At 38.7% G+C, this 26,266-nt stretch overlaps 1 protein-coding gene across 1 annotated transcript; it reads right to left on the bottom strand.

Moving 5' to 3' along the window:
- Positions 1-13,265: 13,265 nt before the first annotated feature.
- Positions 13,266-13,871, bottom strand: LOC145895687 (uncharacterized). The gene has a single exon (XM_082984476.1). It carries the CDS (start codon positions 13,869-13,871, stop codon positions 13,266-13,268), a length of 606 nt encoding a protein of 201 aa, XP_082840602.1.
- Between the last annotated feature and the right edge of the window lie 12,395 nt (positions 13,872-26,266).

Here is a 26,266-nt window from a genome sequence, read left to right as displayed (position 1 = left end):
GATGTTCTTGGTGCTTGCTGGTTAATCAAATGAGCTCCCACACACTCTGTATGGACAAGACTTTTTTCGTGTTTTCGAAGGGCAGCTTTTCCCTCGTAGAAATTGTCAAACCCATCTATCCATACTTTTTGCTGTCCTGTAGTCAGCACATTTTTTTTAAGATGAACAAATGTGGTTATGAACAACGGCCCATTTCCAAACACGACAGTGAGCAAAGCCGTTAAATTCTTCGTATACTAGCCAAGAAAACTCTATTTCCCAGGAAGCTTGATAACGCCTCCCTTTTTTTGGCCGGCCTATTTGTGACAGCGTCACTCGAACTTGAGGCGTTGTTATGTGTCGTGAGTGCTATACTAGGTGCGCAGGGGATGTCGACATTGGCTAATGATGGTGTTGCAATGTCTCCCTTGTCGTTACCTGCATCTTTAGACGACGACTTCTTAGCTTGCACAGGCTCCTGACTTGTCTTGCTAATAACAGATGTTTTTTTGACACTTATGCACGTTTATAAAAGCATACGTGTGTAACGTTTATGCTGTGACGTAATGAGAATGACTTGCAGTTTTGTACCGCCCAGATAAATATCACAGTTCTTGGAACTGCCCAAGGAGAATTGACTGTAATCACATAATGACAGTATCGTAGCTCACGCGACGGCATTCTTACCCTGTTTTGATTGTTTTTAAATCTCTGGTTTCTGTGGCTTTTTCAGTGTAGATTCACCACTTCATTCTACAGTTGGCGTGCCTTTGTGTATCCTACATTTTTGGTGACCCCGTAACTGCAAGTTTCCTGCAAAAATTCGAAGAAAGAAGATTGCAACTATTTCTACCAAGACGAACGAAAATCTTCACCTTGCAAATTAACGAGCAAATCTCTCAAATCTTGCTGAGATTTTCGAGGTTCCTCGCTTTCCATTGTTGGACGTTGCTGCTACCATCTCTCTTGGATTCATCAACCGTTCTTCCCAATTTTCGTCCACGAGTGCTTTCCTGAGGATTCGTCAACTCCAGCTCTGCGCTTTACTCGAACTTAGTGGAGATTGTTTTTCGCGTACGCACGGATTTTATCGTTCCCCATTTACAACGTTGGATATTTTTCGTGATTGTTCATTTCACCCTGCACAATTTCCGTCTCGTTGTTTTGGCCACGGCGGCCGGCGGGCGTTGGCGTGTCGCTGCGGGAAATCGCACTGTCAATTCCACTTTCAAGAACTTTACAGTCGAACCTATGGAATGCTGTTGGACTATACAATTTCGCTGTCAACGCTCATGGATTATTAAAGGCAATGAACTAAATTTTTATCTGCCATTGCAAACATCAAGGATACTTCAAGAAATCTTGGCTACAAACGTCGGAACATTATCGTAAATTACCCGGTAATGTGCATACTACTTTTGTTTCTACTCTTTCATGCAAATGTCTAGCCCCCAGTGGTTATGTAATACTAACCCCCTTATGTTCACTTTCTGTAAAAGGGTTTTTAAACTTTGTTAAGTCTTATTGTCACCGAAACGTTAGTTAATATTATTCCTTGCGTAATTGACGTCTGTTAAATGTGAAATGTTGATTCAACCCTTAACGTGTCTGCATTACAATTGTAAGCACGGGACCTGACGCCTTTATACTAAATGGCGCGAAATTAAGCAAGGTCGCCCAATATGCCTCCCCACTCTTTATATGTCTGAAGCCCCAATAGGAAAAATCCTTGCTCTAGTTTTGTTTTTGATGAAGCACGTAACTGCTGATTGACATATTTTACGCATGGTTTTGTTATTTGGCCATTGTTTTGTGACATGTACTTTGACAAAGCTAAAATATCACTTTTCTTCTTTTTCTCTTTCATATCGTTCTTTTGCCTGTTATGTAAAACACTTTTCGGGGTGAGACTATTGTAACGTTTATGCTGTGAAGTAATGAGAATGACTTGCAGTTTTGTACTGCCCAGGTAAATACCACAGTTCCTGGAACGACCCAGGAGAATTGCTCGTAAGATGCAATTATCGATAAGTGCTCTCACGCGGACGCATAATTCAAGTGCGTATAAGTTCTGTGTTCTTGCGGTCACATTTCATTCCACATCGTGGAATCGCCTACTCTGCACTGGGCTTTGGCCTAGTGTAGTTTCACCATTCTGTTCTACATTTTGGCGTGCTTGTGGGACCAAAAACGTCTGATTTCCACATATCTGTGTTTGTGTCTTGGTGTATTCTGAATAAAACAACTAACCCAAGTTTGGTTTGTCCGGAGTCAGGAAACATTTCAATTGCAGCTGAACACGTAACAAACAAACAAAACAAACACCAATTCTTACACGTGTGTGTACCAAATTATGCGGGAAAATTTGTAATTTTTGCGTAACAATTAGCTCTGTGGGCTCATTGTTCAAGAACAATCGTACGTTGTAAAATAATAAATGATTGCATTAACGTCAGGGTCGTACGAGGTTTACTAGTAGTTTTTTGATCAATTCGCGACGGATTTTGATGCCAAAGATACGCTGGTTGCAAAACATCGACGGACAAGCCGTAAAAAGGGGTTGGGCTTTCTTGACCGGGGTTGCCGTCCCCCCCCAGCACGGGTGGGTTTTACAATCGGGTACGGACAACGCAATATCTTTAGAGGAACAGCTTTCCATTGCAGACTCTTCAAAAAAATTCATACCTTGTAAATTTGCATTGCTGTCAGTACTCTTTACCTTGTCGGGTAAAGCTTTTGTTCTGATGTGCTTGATGGCCGGGTGTTTTTATCTGATTCAGAAGCATTCCAGCGGTTACGTTTGTGACACTGAGTACAATTAAATCATATTATATTCATTTTTGTAAGACACACAAAGTTATTCAATATACGTGTTTGCCTGTTGGATGATTAAAGTCAGTGAATTTTGTTGAGATATACCAATAACCCAACAAAACCACTTGATTTAACTATATCAATCATACAAACACCTAAACTTCTGGGATTGGATACATTGCAAAAATGGGGGGGTGAAACAAAGTTACGTGTGTGACAGCCTGTTAATATACATAGTTCTACTTAAGTAGATGCCCAATAACTGACTGTTAGTAACAAGTAACACCAATTACATGTTGAACTTGTATTTTATTTGTTAAATTTAACAAATTGTTTTTAAATAAAAACGAAAGTTAACATATTTAATGCTACAGAAAACAACAGCAACTTAAACATTATAAAAATACATATGAGAGCCAACTATAAAAATAAAATACCTAAACACAAATAAAACAAAATGTTTTTTTAAAGTTTTTTTTTAGTCAAAAAACATGAAAGATGGAGTAATTGTCTTGAACCTGGCAAAAACTTTAAACAAAATGTAACAAGCCATTAAAAACATGCGAAAAGTATTCGGATACAATAAAAAACCGAAATAATCGTAACAGAATATGAAATTATAAGAATGAAGTTATAAACACACAACAGATTAAAAGTAAAACTATATTTTGTTTGAAAACGAAAACTTCCCTCTGCTTCCTGCTACAGAAGGGGATGAGACTTTTTTAAGAACATTATTGAAGCTATACAAAATTTCATCTTTTACTTCTGGCCACCTATAGCAACTTGGACCACTCATCGAAATCACAGTGCAGACCTTTAAACTATCTAAATATTTTTCTGTAATTTCTCCTGGTTAGTGCTGTCCATCATAAACAACAACAACCCAATCTCCAACTTCATACTGGCACTTAATTGTAAAATTACATTGAACTGAAACTTTCTGAAATTCAACATTTTTCCACATTTTCACAGAGCCCATCTCAGCTTGAATTATGTGCATTTTTGAAATGCCTGGTACTTTTTCCACATTGATAAAGGGGTTTTCGGATCTGATCATATGTTCTATTTCACCTTGTGAAATATAGCATACTTTGGTGGCTGTAACAAGTTTATAAGCTACATTTGCGAAATCTAGAGCATTTTGCACAATAATTCCTGATTCGCGCTTGCTGAATACCTTTCGCCGAACCAATGACTTGCAATTGCCACCAATTCCATCAACCACACCTTTGCCATGTGAAGTGGCAAAATACTTCCATACAAAAGTCTATCAGCTGAAGGCCCATCACTCCACAAAGTATTTCATTTTTAATATCTTCATTTTGTTGTAGCATAACAAAATTTTTGTTCAGGTGGTCGAGGAACACATAGATTGTGTCCTTATCTTTCGATTTTATATTGGAGCAGAACAGAAATTTTTTTTTTTTTGGGTGGGGGATGTAAGTGCAGCTGTAAATAAAGTCACACTCTCTCTCGACCAAAGTGCACTTTGTGGCTCAATCTGAAATTTGCAGTCATATGACCTGGCAAAATCTATTTGTAAAACTCTGCTATGTGGATCTATGAGGTCATTTTTGAAACTTTTTGCTTGAATTCTTTTTGTATTAACATGATTTACCAAATTAGTGAAACTGCATTTTAAATTTTCAAGCACATCCCCAACAAATTTTTCCTCTGTGACAATGTGCAACTTATGTTGTTCTGAATCTGTTTTTTTGCCACTGATTGTAAACTGTGTTTAGTGGTTTCATTGGTCTTAAATGAGAGCACTCACTGCATTCTCCTGTCCAACATTTACTGTCGGGGACTGTGGAGCATAGGACATCATCCCAGAATGACAGTGTATTTAACATTCAAAGTCTGTAACGACAGAAAAAAATTTCATGAAAAGTGCGCTTGCATTGATCTTTTGGGGAGGAATTGAGCAAAAGAAAATTTTTTGGTCGGAGGCTGCAGAAAGTTGAAAATCCCACAGGAACCTCAGGGTTCTCTACGTCATTGCAATAAATGTAGTAGGGCTCTCTTAAAAACATTGTAAAATAAAATCTCCCGTTTTTATCCCACAAAGTTATCAGACTGTGCTAATTTTTCTATTACCGCCCTTTTTTTTTTCTGGGTGAAGACGGCAACATCTTTTAACAGCCTTTCCAAATGACTGTCGGGAATTGTAAGGGTTGTGAGTCGGAGTACTTGTTGATAAAGTAGGCCTACTTTCATTATCCTTCCTTGAATTTCTTCTTTTCTGCTGCCTTTCGCGAGCTTTTTTTTATATTTTTCTTTCTGCTAACTAGACATATTCTGAACTCTCTTTGTTTAATTCCTTTGTTTTCATCTTTTTGAAAATTTGGGTTTACCTGTTTTTGCCGAATTCTGTAGTTTTTTACTTTTTCTGCATGACTCCATTTTATTACAAAATATCTCCATTTATTACAATTTTTTACTTGCCTGTATGACTTTAGTAGTAATAATTCTTCTCTCTCTCTTGCCTTAATTTTAGTTGCTGCTGTATACTGCTTAGACAGACAACATACTGCCAAACACCATTCCTAATTTACTTGAAATTACTATCAGTATTAATTTACAAAGCACTTTATACTTCTTTGTTGTTTTAAAAAAAAAAAAATTTAAAAAAGTTTTGGGTGTTGTGTGTGACATGATACATTCACATTAGCAAATGCCTTAATAAAGAAAGAAAATAAAAAAAACTAAATCATTATCTGTATTTATAGAAACTGTATATGCTACTGTATTACATTGATTCATTTGCTAAGATCTTACTTTAACATGTCTAGAAAAAATGTTATCTTTGTGAAGCCCAAAATAGTTCCCAAATTTACCACTAGGTGGCCGAAAAAAAAAGGCGCTTTGACCACGTTTCTTAATTACAGCACTTCTACTTAACAAAAAACACCAATTGTCTAACATAAAATAACTTTTGGAAATGATGCATTGGTTGACAATTTCATGGAATGCTTCTTCAGAACTTTTCAACCTTTCGGCATTTCTTTTTTATTTCTCTGTATTGTTTCATCCACAGTCTTTTGTATTCCTTTCGTTGCCCATTTAGTTTGTACACTAGCTTAGAATTAGTCGAGATATGCGAATTGCATAGAAATCAGCGCGAGCGTTAATTGAAGAAAGCAATCACCTGCTGTTTAAACACATGTAATAATAATTTTATTTCGAATCGCATTACAAGAGGCAACGTGCAAACTGCTTTTAAGTTGGCATACCGCTATGCACTCGTTGCGTTGGTAACTGGCGCGAAAACACCCCTCAGTTATGTATCCTAAAATTATTGAAATAGGCCTATACAATACTGTTTTTACGTTACAGCTTCTTTTACATTTCTGTTGAGATTTGTAAAAGAAACAGTGAAGTAGGCTATGTATTTTTTTAATGAGTGTGAATGTTTCGACTTTAGGAAAGGCGCCATTTTCGTAACTGCATACGATGTGCACATTCTAAAGGGATGAATCAATCATGGTAATGTTTGCCCAAAAATGTATTTTACGTTTATTGTTATGCCTAAATTGCTGCCAGACATATTGTGTTTTCATTATTCTGTTTTTCTGGCACCATGAAACAAATACTTTTATTCACAATCCTCGAAAAAAAGCCTAGCTTGATAGCAAATTTTGAGAGGCCTGAAACACTATGTAGCCTATAAACTCTTTAAAAATGAAGATGGACCAAAGGATGTGCGAAACCACTACTATCGAGCTTTTGCAAAATACAGGTTGGCAAAGATTGATCAAACCAATGTCCAAAACTTAGTTGATGAATGGAAAAAAATATTTCCGTCCTTACATTGCTGGCAAGGAACCTGATGTTGTTGATAATGGGGAATCAGCAACAGTAATTAAATCAGAACAAACTATGTTGTTTGTACACCGGTTTGCCTGGCAACTCAATTTATTGATTCGTTATGGGCAAGATATTTGTTTACTTGATGCTACCTACAAAACATCTAAGTATGCTCTTCCTTTTTCATTACACAAAATGAGCGACAATTGGACATTGAGGAGGCATTGTCCATTTCAAAAACTTGGGCACCTTTTTGGAAACCAAACTATTTTATGGTTGATAAATGTGATGCTGAAATACATGCAATTGAGAGTTTTTTTGCAGGTGGGCATTGTAAAATTTGCAGGAGCTAACAAACATTCAACAAACAAAATATGCTTCCAGATACACATGTCCTTATTTGTGATTTTCATCGAGAACAGGCATGGTCAGAAAGTCTGACAACAATGTGGGTGAACATAAGGACGAAGTGCTTGCACTAATGAGAAATGTTGCAAGTGCAGAATGTGTAGAAAGCTACGAAAAAGCATTGCAGTTTTTACAGTCCAGCTCACACTGGAAAAATAATGTAAAACTGCAGAAGCACTTTAGTAATATTTGGCTCAAAGAAAAAAAGGTATGTATAGGCAGAGAAATAAAATATGAGGTAAACCATAAATTTATTTTAGCGATGGTTGTGGTTGCATCGAGCCGATCAGTTAAAGGTTCTCATTCGCACAAACAATGGTGCGGAGAACAAGATGCAAATGCGTATTTTGGGCACTCATAGCTCATATTCAAACGTGGTGACTGCACGCACAGTTACTCTAATTGTTCACTTGTAAGTCGTTACAGTCTTAACTCAACAACGAACTATTTCCATGCTATAAGATACAACACTTCCTTAAACCTCCTGACACAAGCAAAGAGTTTCTGTAAACTAGATTGCTGGCTGATTCCAGCGAAATATTTCGAACAAACCAATGCGTGTTTATGACGCAACAATACAATAGTGCTGAATGATCTCCTGTACAGTTTCAGCATAGTGCCAGCGACATGTTTGATTACAAATTTGGAAATGTTCCGAACCGAAGAATTTTTTTTAAATTGCCTCAAATGTAGCCCAGGGCACGTACAACAAGATGCTAATGCGTATTTTGGGCACTCATAAGAGCATATGGAACAACATGTTGGTGCTTATTTTTTTACACCGGTAGCTCGTATCAGGGCTGCCAGATGGTCAAAACACTTGACGGCCAATTTTTTTTTCTCTTACGGCCAAAATTCGGCCAAATCACGTTTTTGATATTTTTTTTCTCTTACGGCCAAAATTCGGCCAAATCACGTTATAAGTTTGATGATTTCCTTTAGAAACGACTATATAGTCGGAAATAAATTCGTAAATTGTATGTTTAAAACACTGTTATCTATGCTTATCAGCGGTTTCAAAACCGGTTATGTTGCTAAAACATTACGATTGCAGCATAATTCTTTGCCAACTCAGTCAAGATTAGTTTATGACGTAACAATTTTTTTGAGACATATTTATGATAACACAATCGTCCACAAATCTATTGATAACCTGAAACCAGCAATGCCTTTTGTGGATTTATATAGTACCAAGTGAAATTCGGCCAAATATCTGCCTCACGGCCAAACGATTTTTTCGCGGCCAGGCCGATTTTCAAACGGCCAAATTTCTGGAATTTGGCCGTGAAGACGGCCAAATGGCAACCCTGGCTCGTATGCCAACGAAATAACTTTCAGTCCGACAGAGGGCCATGTGACATGCAGCGTACGATCAAACGAAACAAGTAAAGGCGAAACAATAATGGACATGGTTTCCAAATTGTAGGCTAATCCCTTTTTTTGAACTTTAGTAACTTTCCGTCACACCATCACAACATGTTTTCAATTTCCACAACTGACAGCTTCCAACGAAACGCAGTCAAGCAGACAATCCTGGTAGATCTGTGACGCAACAATATGCTAAGGCCAATTAATGACAAACTGTATAGCTTTCAGTTTATAAGCCTGGAACCAAAGCAGTGACAAGTTTGAAAACAAGATTAAAATTGTTCCGAACCGAGGAATTTTTTTAGACCCGCCTCAAATGTAGCTGTGTAGCTAAGAGCATGGAACAACATACGCTGCTTTTTTGCACTAATGGCTCGTATACGAAAGAAACCTGAAATCTATTTCCTTTTTAAATGCGGGACATTTCAGTTCTTTGATCAAACCTCAACCTTATATCACATTGTATATACAACGCTTTTCCGTAATCATAAATTTGTTAGAAATTGTACAGTCATGTAGTGTACAGTTCAAGTAGTTTGTAAGCTTTAAATTTAGCATTAATAACTATGCCGGTGTTGGTATAAAGCCACTACACCACGTCAAGGTTCCGGCTATCGTAGTGGTTTTATTTTACAGATAAAACAACATTTAGACACAAACAGTCCTGATGTAAGCAATGAAGTCATCTCTCTGAAAAATAACACAATTATGTTCATTATTGCATGTAAGACGTTGCCTTGAAACCCAAGTCATTCGAAGCCTTAGCATAAGTCACATTAAACACCTTTACAACGTAATATGTGATAGCTTCAAAGTGCAACACTCCCTTTAAAAACAAATTATCATCCAATTCCTTTTTATTTAACATATCGGCAACCATGCTCTCTTGGACAACTGTATCCTGTTTCAACTCCAATCCGCTATACGATTCCCTAAAGACTTGACATCCAATAAGCCGTTGTCGTACGCGATTTTGACCAAAAAAATGATGTACCAATCGCAATAGGTTTTCAATCACATTTTGTGACAACTTTTCCGAAACGAAATTTCTATTAAAGTTTTGCAAGCGATTTTTGTTTTGGCGGTAGTATATACAAATGCGGAAACAGTCGGTTCTATGTTTCCCAATGTGAAACGATTTGGACAGGGACGCTGTTAGTTGCTTTAAAACAAACTTATACACCTCTTGCGTAGGCAATGCCAACAAGTTAAAATCTGAAACAAACTCATCACTGCCGTCAACCTTGTGTTGAAAAGATATGTTTTTATAAATGATGCGATTACTTTACTTTGCTGCTGATTCATTAAAACGGCGTCGCTTTCTGCGAATAACGGTAACTGGTTGAGGCAGAATGGGTCTGTTTTCAGGTTTTAATTTTTTACAAAAAAAAATACAACTTCCGGTCAATATTTTCTCCTCCGCGCTTTTCAAAGTTACATGTCTTACAATATTATCATTAAACTCAGTTACTCCATATTCCGAAAACTTGTAAGCTACGTAGTGACCGAAATTAACCCCAGTTCCAACATGTACGACAACAGACACGAGCCTAAATGAAACTCCTTGCGAAAAAGACAACGTTTTATCAGGAATTACTCGTTTTTTTCTTTTTATCCCGTCTAAATTCCAGTAAAATCCAATGCAAGTATGTCCGCCGTTTCAGTAAGCTCATTTAATATAGCTTTTTGTGTTTCTAAATTGCAATGCGCACAACGGTCCCGAGCAACGCTGCGAAATTGAGCATCACAATAAGCACTGAGATTGCTTTCGTCGGGGATATCATCGAACAGAGGCAAACTCAATACAGGTTGTTGATTTTCAAATTTCTCCTCGTTGCCACAAGACTTGCAAATGGTGGATGTTTTGTAATTAAACGAAAAATTTAACTCACAAGTTTTTAAAATTGATGTAAAGTCGATAAGCATTACAAACTCGTTGGGATCCTGTTGCTGGCCTAACGTCCAACCAAGGTGCGCACAAACATCTTTAACTAACTGCAAATACAAAGACTTATCTACCTGATTACCCGCGAGGCAACAAACAAATCTAGCAATTCTTACTTTTAAGTCACTTTCAGTACCACCGACAATAGGAACCACATCAAACAAACATCATAACTGCTTGCAACACAGAGTTAAACCAACAATTATCAAAGACATTTGGAAGACCTGACAAGACAAAGTTGTTTTTCTCTATCCACGACTTAACAACATCATTACAACGAAGCGAGTCCTGCACTAATGCATACACAATCCAAACTCGGTATTCTGAGGCGCTAAATTGCTTTACTGGTAAACGCATCATGTTTCTAGTTATCGTTTCCACCGCGTAACAAACACACAAACCACAGCTTATTCGGTCTTCCTGGGTTACTATTGTGTCAAGTTTTACTAAGACATTACAACCAGTAAAAGAGCGCAAAATCGGGACGAAGGATTTACGGATTAAACTCAATAAGTCTGTCTGTGAACCTACAGCGGAGTCATACAGTACAACTTGGTTTCTAGAGCTATCAAACCACAAAATGTCCATTAAACAAAATTGGAACAAAGACGTGTTCACATAATTTATCATTAAAAAATAAACCATCGAATGCCCTGCGACAATTCTTGAACGTTTTTCCACCAAGCACTTCTCTTGCTAAAATACTTAAACCTACCAGGATCAACTAAATTGCAGTTTTTTACAGTCCTTGAAACAAAACAATCGACAACGTTATCCGTTAACCATCCAACTGTGTCATCTGTGTGAGTCTTAGCAACATTCTGTGTCAATGAGCGATATGTTTTACCACGTGGTCTGTCACAAAGCGAACACAAGTCCAACCACGACACGGACTGACGGCAAGGTGTGTCAAGAGCGGTATCAAAAATAGTAGTGGGACTAAACGGAATGTGATGCCAAATGAAATCGGAAAGTTCTTTACATAGGCTAAAATCCATACTTTTTTCTGGACAACAAGAATAAAACATCAATTGCGGCGTCTTGTCATTGTTGTTTCTCGATTTTCGTAGTTAAGGCGCTTAAAACACTTTTCGGATGAATAAAAGCCGGTGTTGTTTCGTTTCCTTTTCTTAAATTTTGATTCAACAACTGGTGTAGGTTTATCCGTTTCTAAAATATTTACTTTCGAAGGTTTGTTCTGTTTTAAACTTATCAAGGAATCAGCAAACTGCTTTTGCAAAATCGATATGGCTTTGTAATATTTGATTACAAAGTCATCAATTCGTGCCATTCTTTTTCCATCCAAAATGTTTGACTTTAAGTCTCCGAAATGTTGTTCAATAATTCCTTGTGTTTTGTTGTTACGTAATATAGTTTGATGCCGACAACTTTTCAATTTTGAACAACCCTTTATATAATTCAAAAAAAATTCAGTTTGTCCCATGGTCGTTTTGCCTTCATGCGCGTGCCTCGACAGATCACCAAGCATTAATTTTGAAGTGCTACAAATTCTAAGATAACCTCTATTACCAAGCACGGGAACACAAAGTAGGGTAGCATTCCTTCATATCGAATGCTTGGTCATCTGTTGATTTAACAAAATTATCCAGTCTACACTTAAATCTCAAATAAAATGGTGATTGGCGTTCTTGCATTTTGTCCAACTCTTTACTTGTGAAAACATAATCTGGAGCGTCGGTTACACTAAAACCATTATCGTCAGTGTCGCGGTTATGATGGTTCTAAACAGTTAACAGTAATATCTGATAAAATTCCATTTGTTCAACTTCAAATAACTGATGAAAAACCATACATGCCTTATTTGTTGCTTTTAGCTTCATACTTTGTTCTGAACTTATCATACCCTGTCCCTGCAGAACAATGTTATAATGCAATAGAATGGATATTAACAGGAACAGCTATAAATGTGAAAAGTGATGCTGCCTTTTCACCCTTCTTTGCATCAATTGATAAAAAATAAAGAACCACTGGTTGTTTGTTTATTATTTGTTGTTTAGTCGAATTCTACTGAAATGATGCAGTAACTAGTTGCTTACCTTTTGTATGGAAACCGCAATCTTGAGTGTATGTACTCTCAAAACTTATATAAACAGTAGTTTTTTTGCCAAACAAAAAAAAACATGACAAATATACACAACAAATCAGTAAAACCAGGGGTTCTAAACCACTTCATAAGCACATACCACAGGGGTTCTAAAATATTGAGCCACCTGAGATTCTAAAATAAATAACTAGCCACAAATTGGTCACAGGCTAAGCCAATAATTTGGCTTAAATGAAGTCATTTTTTTTTGGACCAACTTAAGCCAGGGATTTTGGCTAGTCACTTAGCCAAACAAGGAAAAATGAGCCGCATACTTTAATATACCAGTTTTTGGCTAAAGATTGAGCCAATATTTTTTGCAGTGTAGTGCTTTTTACTTTTTTGTCAAACTCTGTCGTTTTAGATTCAATTTTCTCCACCAAACGGTCACTTAAAATGCGTTCACAAATCAAACTTTGAACAACTTCATCTCTTTGCAAATCATTAGCAAGTGAAAGGCGATTCCTTTGCAGCAACTCTTTGTGCAATTTTTCCATTTTAATAAATCTACACACAAGCTAAAATGCTTGATGCATACTAAATAAAACGGTTAACAACAAAACTAAGAGGCGAGAGCTATGTTACAAAAGTCACATGAAACTATTGTAGCCGATACCAGCTCTCAAACACTCGTTGCTATAGCTCGCCACTTTATTCAACTGCGCCTCGACCGATCTTAATTATCGGCGAGGCACACACCGACATGCATCACCAGACACACGGACACACGTGACCACAAATACAAAATGAAGCACAAAATCGCTACAATGCCCCCCTCCAACTAACATAATTTCGCCCTCGAAATAAAACGTGGTACATTTTACAAACATAGTCACACTACAACACATAGTCACGCAGATACGCCGGTAAACGTCGCACCCGTCCGCGGAGGGACGTTCCACCGTCCTCGAGGGGAGAAATGTCTGTGTCCGATGTAGTATTTTCATCGGAGTCGAAGTGCGATTCCTCCTCCTCAGGTTGTAGCCAGTTATTAGGCATGGTTTCTGCCTCGAATCCCCTTAACTGGTCAGTGTGTATTACCTTTGGTGGATGATCCGAAGACTTCTGGATTTTGTACAAAGTTTTGGACAACTTCCGTATCACCAGGAATGGTCCTGTCCACCCTCTTCCGAGTTTCTGCTTCCCAAGCGGTGGATAGTAATACCACACAAACTGGCCAACGTTAAATTCTTGTGGTACAACTGATTTGTCGTATGTCTTCTTCTGTCTTTCACTGGATCGTTTCAATTCCCTTCTGGTCAACGCGTACGCGTTTCGTATTGCCTGACGCATATCTTCCACATACTGACATCGACATGCTGTATCATGGTGATTCGGAGGAAGTCCCCACATCAGATACAGAGGAACATTTACTTCCCGTCCGAGCATAAGTCTGTTAGGGGTGTATTTGGTGGACTCGTGGACCGATGATCTGTAAGCCATCATTACGAAAGGAAGCTGAATATCCCAATCATTATGGTTACCATTTACATAAGACGAAAGCATTTGCAATAAAGTTCGATTGAATCTTTCTACAAGACCTGCATGATGATTGCGGATGATAAGGGGTCGATCGTGTCTTGTTGATGTCCAACAAGCGGCAAACTTCTGCAAAAAGAATGCTCTCGAAATCACGGCCTTGATCAGAATGCAAGGAAACGGGAATTCCAAACCGAGTAAAAATCTCCTCAACCAGAGTTTCGGCGACCAACTCAGCTCGTTGGTTTGGCAAAGGAAAGCATCCATGTGTTGGCTTCCGTTTAGCACAAGTAACGCACCACCTGCACCAATGTTTTATATCCCCAAGCATTCCCTGCCGTCCGTAAGGTGTGTAACTGGTAAAAAAATGTCCCTCCTTACGCTATGGGGCGCTACTATCAATGGGAATTCACCTTCATCGGTGTACCATATTCGGTAAAGCACTCCGTGGTTAACCTCTAAGTGATCCCACTGAGAATAATACTTCTCACTACCAGTCTCTTCAAGGAAATTTGATAGCGGAGGTTTGTGTTGGCTAAGGCTTTTGAATCGTAACATAGCACAAATTTCAGTATCTTTAATTTGCATCGAGCGTATATCTTCGATACTCCAAGTTTCCAGCCAATTACTGTCTTGGTTCGGACGAGATGAAATCTGCAGAACTTGTCCCTCATGAAAGCTGGCAGCGGAATTGCAATCAACGCATACCTCCCGGCAACAGCGTTGCCTCGACAACCCGTCTGCATTCGTGTGTTTCTTTCCCGGTCTGTGGACGACTTCAAAGTTGTAAGTGTCCAATGTAGTCAACTATCTGGCAAGCATCCCTTCCGGTTCCTTAAAGTGCAAAAGCCACTGCAATGAAGCGTGGTCAGTACGTAGCACAAATCTTCGACCCCACAAGAAATGGCGAAAATGCTTGACAAAGTAAACAATTGCGAGCAACTCTCTATATGTAGCGCAATAGTGTCGTTCGGATTTGTTTAGTGTTCGACTGGCGTAAGCTATGACCCGTTCTTCGCCGTTAACAAGCTGCGACAACACGCCACCTAAACCCGTTCCACTGGCATCTGTGTCCAAAATAAAGGGATCAGTGCGTGTAGGATAACAAGTCCAAGCAAAAGTCACTTTATCCCGCGTAAGAGCAGTTAAGGGATCTGCAATGGTTGCGAAATGCTTTATGAATCTTCGATAGTATGACGCAAAGCCCAAGAACTGACGTACTTCTTTAACTGACGTTGGGGTCTTCCACTCCTTAATCGAGATGGTTTTTGCTGGATCGCAGCTAACGCCACTGTCAGATACAATATGGCCCAAAAACTTAGTGGATTTGGCGAACAATTTGCACTTGCTCGGTTTCAATTTTAATCCCGCCCGTCGTAACCGAACAAACACTTCGCGAAGACGAGCAATTCCCGAATAAAAAGATTCAGCAAAAGAAACAACATCATCGATGTAAACTAGACACGAATCCCACAAGATTCCCCTCAGTATTTCTTCCATTAGGCGCTCAAACGTAGCAGGAGCATTCGTGAGACCAAAACACATGACTTTAAATTGAAACAAACCTTTTCCAGGAACGTTAAAGGCGGTTTTTTCCTTGTCAGTTTCGCTCATCTCCACTTGCCAATACCCGCTAGCGAGGTTCAATGTGCTAAAGTATTTCGCGTTGCCCAAAGTATCCAAAATTTCCTCAATTTTAGGCAAAGGATAGGCGTCTTTGCGAGTAACTTCATTAAGTTTTCGGTAATCCACACAGAAACGGTACGTTCCATCTTTTTTAGGGACAAGAACAACAGGAGAAGCCCAAGGCCCATTGCAGCGCTCAATTACACCTGCTTCGAGCATTTTTTCAATCTCAGCCTCCACAATTTTTCTTTTCTGCCACGTTACTCGACGCGGTCGTTGCCGAATTGTTCTGGCGTTTTCTGTGTCGATTGTTCCAATTATTGACCACAGATACGTTTTCGAAATATAGTTTAAACTCCTGCCAATTCATCCCAGAACCGCCGGAAAAGAACTCAGTCACGTTAATATAAGCTCTTGGAAGACTGTTTTGCTTTGATAACCTCTCTTCTAAGTCCGAAACTCGAGCTTGCAATTCCTCGCATGTTTTGCGGAGAAATCGATTCTCCATTTTTACAGAAAGCATTGCCTTTTCCAAGGCACAAAGTCTCACATCCATATCAGAAAATTCCAGAGGGTCCTGGCGTGCTCGCCAATGTAGCCGATACCAGCTCTCAAACACTCGTTGCTATAGCTCGCCACTTTATTCAACTGCGCCTCGACCGATCTTAATTATCGGCGAGGCACACACCGACATGCATCACCAGACACACGGACACACGTGACTACAAATACAAAATGAAGCACAAAATCGCTACACTATCATTACGTCAAATTAAATACTATATTCGTAGCAAGTAGGCCTACACAAAAACGAAATTATACGTTTATTTTGGCAATTAAAGGTATATTTTTAGTTTTGTAGGTAGCACATCATCAGCAATATTTTTTTTCTAAAACCATTGTTTAAGAGGTACAAAACTACATCAGGCCTAACGTATTATTCGCAGGTTGTATAGGAATATGTATTGTACCAGTACCACTACACCACGATAATGTTTTTTCATGCAACGATCACGTGGTCAAAATGAAAGTTAGTTCTTTCGTCCTTTTGTATTGCGGGGGGCGATGATGATGTATAGATTGCTGTAAGGGGGCGACAGTGCACATAAGTTTAAGAACCACCGCAATAGATCGTACGCATAGACTTCTACGGGTCGCAAATAAACAAAAATACAATATTTACTTGTTCTCTTATTTTAACAAGTATACGCGGCCCACTGAAATGGTTATTGGACCACTCAATAAACCCGTGGGAGTTAGAGCTAACAAAATTAAATCCATTTAGACAAGCGATATACTAGAAAGATTACACTAAATAGCACACACAATCATGGTAACAAAAAATATACAAGGTCTCGCTTGATGATAAAGATCATCCCACTGCGAAGACCATTACACTCGGTGATCTCAGCTATTATATCGATCATGGATTAAAATCTCAGTCAAACTGGATGAATTACATTTTCTGGAAAATAAAAATAAGGCAAAAAATTACGCTTTCAGTTGGGATATAATTATCATTTTTGTTGCTGATGAATAAACAATGAACTGCACCGATTCGGTGAACCAAACTACCCTGGTAAACTGTCGATGGATACCGTATCTATAGTTGTTGGTTGCTCATTTTAGGTGATTTCTCTATGTTCTATCGACTGAAGTTTATAAGCAAACTTAATTGAAGCCGCACGCAAACTCACAGGAAGCGTGGTTTGTTGGATCTCACCTCGATTTGTCAAATGCGATGCTACTGTAAAGTTGCATTGTCATCATTTACGCCCGAAGTCCAACCTCTGTTTCCGTTTCATAAGGATTTGCTATAAATTAAACCTGAAGCATGATCGACTGTCCAGCTGTGTGTTTCTTGTAATATGCCATTAACTTATACGTTTTCATTGAAATTTGGCTATTTCGCTTACGTATGTGCACAACTGCACTTTGTCGTTCAATGTAAAGTTTATCAGCCTGAAAGAGGTCGTGGGAGAAAAAATGGAAATCTTTGGCTTATTTAACTCATGGAAACGTAATAACTGTGGTGATGATGTCGTCATGAAAAAATATATTTCGCAACAAGGTTATTTGAGATTATTTTGCGTTATTATGATTTCCATATTAACATACAAACATACACGCTTTTTCATGATTTTTACTGTTTTGTATATCAACAAACCGTATAGCCTTATTAATATAAATGTTTTTCGCGTTGTTTGAGGTTAAAAGATTTTGAAGTGCATTTGAAACGGTCATGGCAACTTTGCGTAAAACTAAAGGTACTTTTAACAATAAACATATTTCCAAAGTATGTCGGTTCCACGTCAACTAAAAAATGTAGAAAACTGTACGAAAAGTAGCAACGACCAAAAATCGTAAACCTTTTTCGATGTAACGAATTTGACGCCACACAAGGCGCTTGCGTCAAAAAATGCATTGTTTACATATGAGAAGGCGCCTTGTATTGCAGATATCGAATAGTTTCGAACACAGGAGAATCCAAAAATTATGTTACCTCAAAGGTCAGAAACACTACAACACTACTCTGCACTTTGATGAGACGGGGATGGTGCGTTCATTTGCTCAGTGACATTACATGACGTAAATTCTGTTTAGAACCTCTTGTCAAGTAAATAACTGTTTCGAACCTCTTGTCAATTGAACCTCCATGGGCATGGCTTCGAGTACAAAGCTTCTAAGAATAAGCGATGGCTATATTAACGCAGTACATTTAATGACGCTAAACGTGTTCATTTGTGGGTTGCAGCTCTCGACCAAACCGCAAATATACGGGGAGGCGGCGCTTTCCTTGTGTAGATTGATAGTTTCTATCCGAAATCCAATATCGTCTTGACGTTTGGCTGTTCCAAATTAGTTGCATTGAATTCGGTGACTGATGGTGGTTATCGTCTTGGTTTTGCTGTCACGGTGATTTTTTTTCTGTGTACAAAAGAAATCAGCCGTAAAATGCTCGAAACAATTTAAAATATCAAGCGTTTATAGAAATTGCGTGCTGCATGACAAATTAAAAAGGTTATTAAAAACTAAAGTGAACCACAAATTCCATCGCATTGGAGCGTGCGCAACCAATACTTACATTTTCTCTTGGGCCGTCAAAAAGTATGGGCAACGACCCGCATGCGACTTAATATGCTAATAAGGGCTCAGCTGGATGGCCGTCAAAAAGTAAATTGGCTCATCTCGTGTAAGAAATAATCAGTGCTCATTCTGGTACGTGTATGAATAAAGAGCTGGCCTGGTAATATGCAACAACAAAAGTTGTATAGGTATAACCAATTATCCTCGAAGCCAATTTTGGAATAATGCCAAGTTTTAAGAAACGTCACACTTGATACTTCCAAACTGGAGGTGATCTTCCTAAAAATAATGGACTTACAAGAGTTAGGCGTCCCCTCGTAAAATTTAAGCTACAAGAAAATGTCAAAAGTAGACGAGGACTAAGTTTGTGGCACTATTAGTAGTAAAAAAATATGTTTTCGGATTAGACAGCAACAAAGACCATAAAACGTAAAAAGTGGTAATTTAGTTTAAAATAAATTCATGTCACAAAAAAATAGGTCAAAACTTAAAAATCATACGTGAGTTCGGTTAATCATCAGTTTCATGCTTCAACCAACCATAACAACCCTAGCTAAAATAGTGCAAGGATTTCTTCTAAAGGGACGTCAGTCGTGCTTGACTAAATGCCATACGCATAAAAGTCATGTCGTGAAGACCAGGGAAGGTCTAAGGTATTCCGACATAATGACTGGAAATTGTATCTGTGTGACCTTGCTACACGAAAGGCGTCAGGTCCCTTAACTGTGCCACGCCTCTGCTGTGCATATATGGAGGACTTTCTAAGCAGACAAAATGTTTAGGCTAGGTTCCACAATTACCATTAAGTAACGTCAAACACGTATGCAAATATAAAAGTATCGTTTTAGTTACATGAGTTAAAACTAAAGTTGTGTGAAGAATTAAGTAGGGAAACATGCGTGTTGCTACAGTACCTCTTAGTGTTGGTCTGTCAATTTTATGAGCAAGTTGTTTGCAATCCTAAAACACGCAGATCTAATAGAACTGACAAACATGAATATACAAATATTTAATACCTTTAATAATAATCTACGTAAAGCTTCCTCATTTCCAGCTGCTATAATTTCACGTGAATCCACCAAATTTGATTGTGGAGGTTCAAGTATTACCAAAATAAGATTAGTTTTGTTGGCCTCTCTTCTCAACTGTGTCAATTCTGCTTGTATTGTTCGTAGCAAATACAAAACATTCGCGTCCTCTGCACTTTTCCTCCATTCGGGTGGTGGAGATTGTGGTACAATGAAAGTACCAAAAATGGTGTCCAAATAAAAACATTCCTTCATGGTTATACCAAAATACCTTACTTCAGTGTTTTTTTTGTGTTCCTGCTTCGTCTTCCTCTCCTGTTGAACACTGACATATTTCAGTGTATGTTATGCCTTCTTCAAACATCTTTGGTAAGCATCTAAAATTTGAAATATTTATGTATTAACGGGGGCATGCTTCATATTGGCCACCCTGCTTCGTCTTCTTCTCCTGTTTATCATGGGTTCCCAACCCATTTTTCCCAAATTTACCCCCTAACAGACATTGAAAACTAACTTAATAATCTGTTCTTGTGGCATATATAAAAAACGAAACTTTATTTCGACGTTTCCTCCCTGAGGAAGCCTTGTTGTATAACAGGCGAAACGTCGGAATAAAGTTACGTTTTTTGTTGCCGTCAAAACAGTGTCTGCATACATTCGCAAGTTTAGCTAATGAGCTATTCTACTTCGATGCAAATGAAATGTCGCTTGACCCTCATTAGTTTCGCACCTGCTAATTTCTGGAGTATTGCTCTTTTGCGTAACAAAAACAGTTTTTGCAAACTCGCGATCCCTCTGGAAAATCAGCGTGAAATCGATCGATGTCTATTGCTGCAGCGATCTCCAACCATGCGGGAAAGTGGCAATGCACCGTTCCTCTCTTCTGGAATTCAAAACAGTAGAACGTTTGCCAGCAAGTGTTTTTTTCATGTATGTTTGTTCTTCCCTGTTACATAACCGCGTAGCAATTCTGACATTCATTGGTTTATTTGCCCAAAGTATTTCAGCAATAAAAAGATGGGGAATGCGAGAGTATGGGCAGGGGGACGCTGGATTAACCTTCGGGTTTTCGGTGCCAAGCGTCACCCTTGGTCTAATTACTTAACAACACAACATGAAAAATGAAAACATAAAGACGAACACGAAAATTCTGCAAAAGAGAACAATGAAAATAAGGAAATGACATGTGCGAAATGCAACGTTTCCACAGTAGCCAGGGTTGTGGCATCTTTTTCTGTTTTATTTATTCTATGTTGTAACCAAAACGCTCTGGGAAATGTCCATTCGCATGGAGAAATGGTCATAAAAATGCTAGGCAAGCCAAATTATTTTACTGCAACGACAATGCATGCTGTCATTCGCAAAAAGTGTCCGAGAAAACCGAGTGCTGTAGTGGGGCTGCAGTTATCGAGTGCTGTACTGGGGCTGCAGTTGAACGATCATACTGGAAACGCAAAACATCAAAGACGTCGAGTAATCGCAAACATTGCACAAAAGTTTGTACATATATGCTCGTTTGCTGCTTTCATGCGATTCCCCACCGTCTATTGCTGATTCACAATAGGACTTGAATGGATACAAAATTGGCCAAATCTCAGTTTCCAAACAAGGAATGTACAAAAGTAAAAGAAATTGCCAATTACCACTTCTTAAAAATAAATCGAATTCGCAATTGCGCGGAAATTAATTGACGTTGCCTCACAAATTTCCCATAAGCACTCCTTTCATCGCTGACAAGAAAATTTTACACCATCATCTGCTTCTCCCGTCTCTCAACGTTTTCAATGCCACGGGTTCTTAAAAAAAATGAATGCAACCCCACAAAGAGCAAAAAAAAAATTGCACCATCATCAATGACCCAAATTGTTGAATGTCACTTCACAACAGTCCTGGCTTGTTCCTGATTTGAGGTATACGTTAATTATGGTGTACTTTTCGTTCTTTTGATTTGCCTGTACTTCAAAGCTGATTTTATTGACGTGGTTTTCTACTATTATTTCCTGTTTTGTTTCGTTTTGCGGTACGTTTTTGGTTATAATCGCTGTTCCCGCGTGAATACGTTTCCCTATCTTTTGGTCCGCGATGGCGTTATGATTAATACTCAATTTTTGTTTGTTTGCCCATTGTTCTAATTTGCTGAAGTTATATCGGTGTGTTTCCTGCACTTGTATGACTACCGCGTTTTTGTTTTGTGTGATTTTTTTTCTATGTTGTCGACGTTTCTTTCAAGCCCGTTTATATTTATAGATATGATCGTCAAAATGTCCGGAGTCATATTGGGTGGGGTTTAATCAAAAGGAAAGGAAAAAAGGAGGGTGTGAGGTTCTCTTATTTTTTTACTTTTTCTTGTTCTTTTTTCTTCTCCTTTGAGAGCTTGAGTTGGATGTCAGAGATGTGTTTTTTCGTTTCTTTTCTTCTTGTCTGTTGTCGATTGTAAGTGCTTCCCTGTCTGCAACTGTTTGCTTGCGGAAAGGAGATCGCATGGGTGTTCCTGTTGTTTGTCTCTGTGAATTTAGTGGTTTGTAGGTTGTGTGCGTTTTTCGGCGTACCGTAGGAAGATTTATCCGAGTCGGATTCCGTCATTATTTTCAGCTCATCTGAGCTGGAGTGGGAAAAACGTTCTTCTTCTCCTTCATCTTTTTCTTCCTCTTCTTGAATAGGGAGTTGTTGGACTAGGTTTAGTCTTCTTTTTTTGTTTTCGTGTGCTTCAATCCTGTTTAGGATTGGCGATAGATCTTGTGTTGTTGTAGTAATGCCCTTTCCAATAGGGGTAGATTTCGTTGGCAGGTTTGGGAAATTTTTGTCAAACGAGAGCTTTTTTTCAATTGACATTTGTTGAATCCCTGATAAATCGGGGCACCATTTTCCCCTGTGTCTGGATTTCCCGCACGTGTTACAACGATTTCTCTTTGGACAGTTATTGGTCCAGTGCCCTCTTTGATTGCAGTTTATGCATGCAGGACCGAAGCCTTCTCCTGGCTTCGCTACTTGAATATTGTGGCCAAAGATTTTTGTGATGCAAGTGATGTTCTGATCTTTGTAATCTTCAAGGAACAGGTGCACGTATCCATTGCACAGTTGTTTGTGTTTTTTTTTGTATTTTAAGAAGTGGTGGCCCACGTAAGTTCCCCAGTTTAGGTCGTTAACTGCTTTTTGTAGGTGCATCTTCGTCATTTCTAGTGGTACCGGGTATAGTGTTAACTGAGTCCTTGGTTTTTGGGGTTCTTCTGCTAATTATTTGTTCGTGAGCTACGTCGAAAGGTGTCGGTTCTTTTAGATCATTTAGGATTTTGTCTCTTGCTCCCACCGCGAATTCTAGGTCCGAGTACGTTATTTTGAAGGTGGAGTTTGTTCTATTAATTGATAGAAAAGTAAGGTCTTGTTTGTTTTTTTTTTTTTTATTTATTAGGGCATTTAAAAGATGCCCGGTGCGTAACAAAAAGTGTGTCAAAAAACATAGGAAACTAGCGCTAATAAAGGATAGGTCTCTTACAATATTTACAGTGGATAACTCGAGAAAAACCAACAAAGGAATGTCAAAAACAGAGGAAGCTAGCGCAAAAAAAAGGAGGTAACACATGTAAAATTTATATAACTCAAGAAGCTAGCGCAAAAAAAGATGGAGCAAAGCACAAACATAACTAGATAATTTAGAAGAGAACGCATATTAAAGAGGGAGAATTACGCAGGATTTTTTAAATTATGTGAAGTGAGCGCATACAAAAGGGGGAGAATTACACTACATAATATTTTATTAGGCACTTGCTTACAAGGATAAAATTTCTGTGGGGTCTTTTTATTTGTTATTTTTTAAAAAATTTACGGTCTGAGACAAGGCTGCCTCAAGGATGGGGTCTGGTCTGTTCCGTATTAAACGAAGTTTCAAGTAAAGCGATTGGGAGAAGGATCGTGTCAATTTATTGGGGAGGTCTGTTTCGGGGATGAGGTTTTTCTTTACTTTATTACGGGTTTTCCATATTGTGTGGGAAAGTGAGGTATTTAAAATAATAATGAGGGCTTGATTTTCTTGGGTGTTGTTAAGTAACTTAGGGAACAACAAATGGTTGGGTTGATCAAAATAATGTTGGTTCGAAGGTGAAAGTGCTCTTAAAATGGAAATAACCAAGGTGCGGAGTGCTTGAATTTTCGTGCAGTTAAAAAATAAATGTTCAGTAGTTTCGTAACTTAAGGAACAGACGGTACATAAAGAGTCATTGTCCAAAAGAAAGGGTAAATAATGACATTTCAGGGGTAAAACTTATAAAGTAACTCGATAGTTGAATGTTTTTAAATAATTGGGCAAGGAACTAAAATGAACTAAGGACCAGTCAGTAAAATAAGAAGTTTCGGGTGGAGGGTTTGACAAACGTAAATATGAAGGCTTCAACTTAGGAGAAAGTAATTCCGTTTCTGTGGGGTTTAGATTTTTGACTAACAAAAGGAGGTGTTGATAAAACGGAGAAGGTGTTGTTAAGTGGGGCAAATTATTACGTAATCTAAAATTAAAAATTGTAGAAAGTTGAAGACCAATATTATATTCTGTAAATGAAAGGGATGGGGTTGTGGGTGTGTCTAGTGTCCTGTGTTTATAATAATCTTTGATAGGAAAGAGATAAAATAAGTCAGCATAGAGTGGTATGTTGGCGACGCCGTAACCGCCGTGGTCAAAAGACGCCGCCAGGGTTTTTACGGGAAGGGTGGGGTTCTGGTGGCCTGCAACAAAGCTTGCCACAATGCCATCGATCGTTTCCCGCTGCCGGCGGGGGAGAGGGTATGTTTTAGCTAAATAAGAGATTCGGGGTAGGAGTAGCGTTTTTGTAAGAATGCTTTTCGAGTTGTAGGTGAGAAAGGGGTTGCTTATGGTGGAGGTGTAAGAACGTAGAGAAGATATAGTTTTGCGCCATGCCGCGGTAATAGCGTTGGGATGTCCGATTGGTATATTTAAAGGGCTTATGGCCTGCTGATTCCATGTTATATTATACTGGGTCATGTTGCAAGGGGGTTTGATGATGGCAATCGCCTGGGTTTTAATGGGGTTTATGGTTAGTCCAGAAATTACCGAAAATTGTTTAACCAGGTTGAGGGAAAGAATGAGGGAGTCGCGGCCGGTCACCACAAGGGTGACATCGTCCGCGTAGGCGATTGCTATGGGTGTGTTGCGGCAAGGCGCGGGAATGGACCTAATTGAGGGGTGGTTCTGTATGGCAGCGAGTAACGGATCGACGGCAATCAGGAAGAGGTTCAGGCTAAGGGGGTCACCTTGCTTGACACCTCTCCTGATCGGGAAACCCGTTGAGGAGGGCTTGAGAGGTGGCTGTAGAATGAAGAGCAGAAAGGTAATTAGTGAAGACGGGGGGAAAATTCTTGATTCGGAGTTGAAGGTGGAGCCAATCAAAGGAGATAGAATCAAAAGCTTTCTGAAAGTCGAGAGAAACGAAGAAAGAGTCCGAATTACGTGTATGTGCTTGGTGGAAGAGGTCTCGAAGAAGTGTTGTAGCATGTGCGGGGGTATATCCGGGTTGGGCAAACTGATTGGGGGAAATTAAATTCGAAACAAAAGGTTTAATTCGTAAATTAAGAGTTTTAGAAAGGATTTTGTAGTCTAAATTAAGTAAAGATATAGGTCTATAATTGCTTAAAAGAGAAGGGTCCAATTTTTTAAAAAGAAGTGTAATGTGTCCGAGGGTAAACTGAGAAGGGGCGTACGCATTAAAAAAGGAATAATTCAAAGCAGAGGTAAGGTCGGTCCCGACCAGGTCCCAGAAGAGTTTATAAAACTCAGCACTGAGACCGTCGGGACCGGGGGTTTTGCCAAATGGAAAAAAAATGGATTTTTTAATTTCAGGTCGTGAAAAAGGAAGAGATAAACCAGGTAAAAAAGTATCAGGGATTAACTTAGGAGGTTGTTTAACGAAAATATTGTCAGGGGTTGGTAACTCAGGATGTCTATTAGAATACAACAACTGAAAGAAATTAAAAGTATGAGAAAGAAGTTCTTTGGGTGTTGTTAACGGAAGTCCATAGGGGTCTTGTAACTCAAAAATTGGGGGATTGTACTTAAAAGGAAGAAGTTTCAAATAAAGGGCTTTGTCTACTAAGTTTTTGTAATTGGGGTCCGAAGTAAGGGATTTTAATAAAGAAGAGCGGGCATTGTCTAAATGAAAATCAGAAAGTTTATTTTAACAGAACGGAATAACTTAAAATTTTCGTCGGTGGATGAAGAGATAAGGGTGTTTCTTAAATTATTAAGGGATTGATAGAGGGTGCTAACATAATTCCGGGATTCTTTAACTAAACGTTTTGAATGTAAAATAATAAGGGATTTAATTTTAAGTTTCAAAGCTAACCAAAAATACAAGGGGTTGTCATACATAGGGGCGAGTGTGGACCAAATGGGAACGGTTTAACTCATAAACAAAAAGGGGGTCAGAAAAGGTATTGACATTATTTTTCCATGGGCCTCTGCCCCTTGGGGGGGCAGAGACCAAATTAAGAGTGAGTGTAACTAAATCATGATCAGTAAAGGGGGATGGTAAAAAAGAATGTTCTTTAGGAGTTAACTCAGGAGAAACATAAATCCGGTCTAATCGTGATTGAAAGAAAGGGCCGTGCCAAGAA

This window comes from Ascidia mentula, chromosome 3 (assembly GCF_947561715.1).
Source record: "Ascidia mentula chromosome 3, kaAscMent1.1, whole genome shotgun sequence".
NCBI lineage: Eukaryota > Metazoa > Chordata > Ascidiacea > Phlebobranchia > Ascidiidae > Ascidia > Ascidia mentula.
This window is presented reverse-complemented; position numbering and strand designations above follow the sequence as displayed.

Excerpts from the sequence above, each read along its gene's own strand:
- LOC145895687 (XM_082984476.1), bottom strand. The coding sequence starts at position 13,871 with ATGGCTTACAGATCATCGGTCCACGAGTCCACCAAATACACCCCTAAC.